This window comes from Octodon degus, unplaced genomic scaffold, assembly GCF_000260255.1.
Source record: "Octodon degus isolate 3935 unplaced genomic scaffold, OctDeg1.0 scaffold00102, whole genome shotgun sequence".
In the NCBI taxonomy this organism is placed as follows: Eukaryota; Metazoa; Chordata; class Mammalia; order Rodentia; family Octodontidae; genus Octodon; species Octodon degus.
This window is the reverse complement of record NW_004524678.1, coordinates 4,708,746-4,714,876: the sequence shown is the minus strand read 5'-3', so window position 1 is coordinate 4,714,876 and position 6,131 is coordinate 4,708,746. Positions and strand designations below refer to the sequence as shown.

Genomic DNA, 6,131 nt, shown 5'->3' with positions numbered 1-6,131 from the left:
AGGCAAAAGAATCTTAAATAACTTTTGTGGGACCCTTCTTAGCAGAAAATAATAGCATTTGACAAAAAGAATGTAGCTCTTTCTAGAATTTGGGCTACAAAAATAGTTGGGTGGACTGAGGGGGGAGTGGAAGGGAAAATGAGAATAAAGATATTCCATGTACAGGATCCTAATAACCTCAATGAATGTAAACACTATATGCCATAAACATGAGCTAAGATTATCAATGAAAATGAAATGCAGAAAGGAGAATTAGAAGACACAGGGATGGAGAGGGGATTTAAAAAAAAAAAGGCAGCAAGCTGTATTGTGTACGTGTACCCACTAACGAAGATGATTGCAGAATGCATGTACTGCAAATGTTCACAGAGGGAAACAGTAAAGTAGAGATGGCTGCTCTGGAGTTTTAGTTCCACTCTTTAAGTCTTTAATAGGTACAAAGGACTGGAAAACATTTTCAAGCATCTTTCTTTTTCCTACCCATTTTGCTGTCATCACCCTTACCTTCCACCTTAAGTTCTGATAAAATGATTTCAGACTCCCTGAGAATATTAGAAAAACTTAGCAACTAATTCCTCCTTGAAAATCTTTACAATATGCTTAAATCATAAAGTTTATCTTTAAAAAGCTGAGGAAAAATCTGAACAAAATAGCCTACATACACATTAAGGCACCAGGAGGTAGAGCCACCTCTCCTGGGCTCCTAGGGCCGGCTCAGTCACAGCAGTCAGGGTTGGACAGCTTCCAAACACAGGCCCAGTGCTCCCCCTCCCACCACGCCCCCCGCTGGGGCCTGGGCATACACACCACTCTCACCACCATCCTTTGAAGAAAGTTCTGAGAGTTAAAAGTTATTCCACAGGCTGGTAGGCAGACTTCCAAAAGGCCTCAAGGAGATGGAATTCTGCCAATAGTAATGGCAACTCCCCAAACAGTGCAAACTTTTCGAGGATCAAGGGAAGGACTTTGATGTGTGTGTGTGTGTGTGTGTGTGTGTGTACACAAAGGAGTTTAGTTAACATCAAACACCAAAAAATACTTGCTAACACACTAAAGAGTTCCTCACAAACAGAATACTTTCAAGCTAAAAACTAAAGAAAATTTACTTTTTGTGTGTGTGTGTGTGTGGAACCAGGGATACGACTCAGGCCCTTGCGCTTACAAGGGAAGCGCTTATTCCACTGAGCCATCTCCCCAGCCCTGAAAATTTACTTTTAACCCAACATATGAAATAGTGCTTCATTTTTATTATCATACACAAATACAGAAGTGGTTTTAATTTTTATAGTTTAAAACAAATTTTTTGAGGGTCCCACTATGTTGTCCAGGTGAGACCTGAATTTCAGATCTTCCTACCTTAGGCTCCCCAAGTGCTAAGATGACAGGCATGTGGTAAGCCAGGCTTAGTTTTGTGTGTGTGTGTGGGGTTTTTTTTTTGTTTTTTGTTTTTTGGCAGAAAGGGGAATTGAACTCAGGCCCTTGTACTTGCCAGAGAAGTGCTTATTCTACTGAGCCATCTCCCCGGCCCCCAGGCTTGGTTTTAACTTTTTTAAGATTGCTTACTATCTAAAGTTGACAGTTTATGTTTACACATAGAATATTTATTTGAATAAGAATTTTCATGAAACTAAAAATGTGCTTTTCACAACCAGGGGGTCATTAAAATATTTTAATACTAATATACATTTTCTTCTCTCAGAAAGACACAAAATTCTTAAATATCATAATAGTGTTTAACAACAAAACTCTACTGACATAAATATCAAATGATTTACATACCAAATGAGTCATATGTTCAAAACACTTTCCACAAATTTTCCACATATATTCTTGGGGGATATAGTACAGACCAAAATGGGGACTGAGGAATGTGGACGGCCTCAACTAGGAAAGGTATTTCAGTCTTTCACAGTTCACCGTGTAGGCAGTCTTACCGTTGAGGAGATAGAGAATTGTATTATTTTCCATCTCTTAGTAGTCGTGTAAAAAGAAAAATATCCTGTGGTTTGCATCTCTTGCTGGAGTCAGTTATTAGGATGAACTATTAGTGCTCGTCTCTCCGTCTGCAAATGATTTCTGAATGCTTTCGACATGCACATCCCAATTGTTGCGTAGTTGCCCAGTCTATTTACCTGGGCTGTGCTGCTTTTGAACTGGAATTGATGATGTGTATCCTTTCAATTTAATGGATGAGGTAGCTCAATGTCAATGTAATGACAAGGACTGAAGTGAAGGGAAAGGAAAGAAAACAAGAGCTTTTCCTATTAGGCAACATGCACATCCTTCCCACTCATCCTTCGCAGTGCTTTGAAGAGATAAGAGGAAAGAAGGAATAAAGAGTGGATGATTAATCCTGAGAGAGCACATTGGGACAGAATGAACCAAAACAAAACACCTCATCTGAAGGGTGGCTGTGTCCCCAGTCAGGCTGCCACATTTTCATTTATGTATTTATTTGCCAACTTTCTGAACTGTAAGAAACATTTTGTCACATAAGTCCCCCACCCACATAAACAGTATACAGCATGGCACTGGACACCAATTTCACACACTTATGAAGTACATGATTGTAAGGCACTTTCGCGGTTTACAAAAGTGAATGCCTCAAAGTTAGATATTGACCCAAAATGGAGAAATAGCCTCATAAAAGCTTACCGGAGCTCTGAAAAACCACAGAGGTATGAATCATTAGTGATCATGGCCAACACCTTGAGAAATTCAGTGTAACTAAAGGACAGAGATGTAAGAGATAAACTGTTGAAAACTATAGAGTTCTATACATCTATGTCAGAATTCTAAAAGTGGTCTTATAAAAACCTATCAGTTATAGGTATGTTCAGTTTCTCAACCATAGAAGACTGCAGAGTAGGCAACAATCTCACACAGTACACTGCGTTTAGACTTGGTGATGGCACTATACAGTATTACAGAGCTTTGTCAACATACTGGGAATAATAAAGACTGAATTTTAAATTAAATGTGAGATTTCATGTATATTCTTCAAATCAAGAGTTTTTAATTTCCAAATACAAATATCGTTGGTGTAAATACAATGAGCTTTTCTATGACTTAAAAATTACAAGATTTGGAATCTATAATATATATTCTTGTCTAGGAAAGACAAAAATGCTTAAATGTTATAAAGCCAAAAAACTGATCTACAGAGATTTTTTTTAAAAAAAGAGATTTTTTATACAGCATCTTGTTAAGTTGCTAAGTTGTCCAGATTGGACTCCTAGAACTTCCAAGCCTCCTGCCTCATCTTCTCAAATGCTGGGGTTATAGGCACATGCCACCATGCCTGGCTGATAATCAATTTTTTCATTGACATCTTTCCCCCAAATTCTAAACTAGCCAAATCTTCTTTAGATCATGAGTGGTAAGAAGAGATCATTAACAATATCAGGAATTCAGGACAGATAAAACTACTTTTTTTCCCCATTCCTAAAATGAAAGTGTACTTTAAGTTTTAAAAAATCATTTCTATATTACATAATTTTAATAACTCATTGGTTATCTTTTACCTAGAAGTCAGATTTCAAAACCATTTGTTTAAATAGTAGTTAAAAACGCAATTAGTACAGTACATTCTTCTTGTTGACGTGGACATTATAATGTGTATCTAGCTCCTTTCCGCTATTTACAATTCAAATCTTTGTTGCATTTCATCTACAATCATTCCAGAAATTGCAAGGGAAGAAGTGGCAGCAGGGGAAGGTGCATTTCTCACGTGAAGAATTCGGTTTCCAATGTCCCCTACTCCTCCATCAAATACAAAGTCTTCCACCAGGTTTCCCTCTCTGTCCAGAGCTTGGGCTCTCACTCCAGCAGGACCTCTGCACAGCAAAATCGTGTTAGTCAACTGACTTGAAGAGATGGAACATGTTACGAGTTAGTGATCTACAAAATCTTCTTACAGCAATACAGTTATGTCGAAATCCAGTAAGCTTATGTTTGCCAAAGGCTGCCAGTGGTAGCTTGGCAAACCTGTAGCCTTAGCCTAGATTAGGGCATGATACCTATTAGGTAACAGGCCAATAAATCCTTATCAAATAAATGCATAAGTGGGTAAGTTCTTATAAACATGTTTTCCCAAAAATAGCAGATAAATTTACATTAGAATAGTCCTACAGTATTTTTATTTAAATCTATAAGTGAATGTCATAAAACACCAATCAATGGCAACAATAAGGCTTTTCTTGCTAATATATATTTTTTAATGCATCGTACAGGTTCTCATTACACAGATCAGACTCATAGTGATCCTCCAGTTTTCAGCTTCACTAGTGCTGGGATTACAGGCGCACCACCACACCCAGTCTCAGTCGCTGTCTCAGCACACCCCGGGGTGGGGCCAGCATAGCAGGCCAGGAGCTCAAGCCCAGCGTCTGCCTAAGCAGGCCTGGGCTATCTGGACAGCCCTTTTTCTTGCTAATAAAAGCAATTTGAAAACAGGAATTAAGTGTTTCACTTACATTCCTCCTTTATTTTTCCACTTTGTCTTGACTGAACACAAAATTCATGCAGAAAACTATTATAGGTCAGACGATCTTGTATAGTTCTTAAATTATTTAACTTTCAATATCAGCAAAATAATTAGAAACAGTAGGAAAAGGCTAAAAATGAACTGAGCAGTATATAATAAAGTGGGACTATTTACTAAGTTTTGTTTTATAATATTTGAATATATGAATTAGATGTTATTTTTAAATAGCTAAAATTTACAAATGACATTAATTAATTGCAGTACCAGGGATCAAACTTTTGGCCTCATGCTTGTTTGGCAAGTGCTCCACCAGTGAGGTACATTTCTAGCCCTAAAAATTGAAGTGTTTTTAAAACCCCAAAGCACCTGCCTGCTTTGAAACTATTTAAAAGAAATTCAGTGAGGAAAAGCTCATTCATAGGTAGGGAGAAAAACATAGACAGACAGATAAGCAGATAAACAGAGCTCTAGATCTAAGCAGTACATTGGTTCAAGAACTTCATTCTTTCAACAATTCTAGTTGCAAATCAAGTTGGATGAGAGCTGAATCGAATTTAATAGTTAAATTCAACATTGGCCTTACGGGGAAATTTGATTCCATTCATGTCCAGCTTGGTTTGCAACCAGGATTGTGGAGGGAATTGAGTTTGTGAACTGAGGTATCACTGTACACAGATACAGATATCTCATGAAGCTCAAGACATCAGGCAATAATGTGAAACATTTTTTAATGTTTCCAGGACAACTCAGATAAGTGCTTGAGGAAGATACAAAGAATAACTTGCAAGTGCTCTCCTCTTAAGACCTCATCCTGGCTGAAGAGAGGGAACGATCATCATAGGTATTATTTATCAAGTGTTTACTATGTACTAGGAATTAACTCATTTATCCTCACCACAATTCTAAAAGGCTGATGTGGTTTATATTTAACAGCAAAGAAACACAGAGAGATTATCTTTCCTGGAACTGCAAAGCTACACTGTTCTTTTATAGAGAAGTAAGAATAACAAGAAGTAGAGAAGATTGTAGTAAAGTCATCTGCCCTATGGAAGCTTGCTAGGCATCTGCACAGGATATTTTTGAGCTGGAAAAACTTTAAAGTAAGAATCTGGTACATCTCACAGAACCCAAAAAGTACGGCACCAAAAGTTGACATTCTGTGCAGCAAGTACGCAGATCAGGACTCTCGCCGGTGGGGGGCCCGTTCTGCACACCATCTACTGCTTATCTCCACGCATCAGAGCAGCACCTCTCCCTCCTCTCAGAAAATGCTGCTGCTTCAGGTGAGCTGCAAATGTCTCCACATTTGAGGGTCCTTGGCCAATTCCTCGCAACTGGCAAAGATCAATATACTGGGCACACACAGCAGTGTGAGCGGCCGCTAAGGTCCAGCGTTCAATGTAAAATGACCTTGCTCTGTCCAAAGGTTTAATTGGTACATTCCTCCTGCTCTGTCCAAATGTGTAGAAGATAATACGAATTAGTCACAATTAAAAATGTACCTACACTTATTTCTCTTATATCAACCAATTTTATTCTGTCACCTACACTTTTTGTGTGTGTGTGGAGGGGTTACTGGGGATCAAACCTAGGGTCTTCTCATTGAGCTACACGGCCAACTCGTAGTTTTTGAGAAAAGATCTTG

The 6,131-nt window shown here is 38.3% G+C and overlaps 1 protein-coding gene across 1 annotated transcript in view; it reads right to left on the bottom strand.

The window, feature by feature from the left end:
* Nucleotides 1-3,259: 3,259 nt before the first annotated feature.
* L2hgdh (L-2-hydroxyglutarate dehydrogenase) overlaps nucleotides 3,260-6,131 on the bottom strand; it is a 57,555-nt gene continuing 54,683 nt past the window's right edge. Inside the window, exon 10 of the mRNA XM_023723738.1 lies at nucleotides 3,260-3,889. Within this exon, the coding sequence (XP_023579506.1) occupies nucleotides 3,641-3,889 (249 nt within the window). The 3' untranslated portion in view covers nucleotides 3,260-3,640. The remainder of the gene's footprint in view (nucleotides 3,890-6,131) is intronic.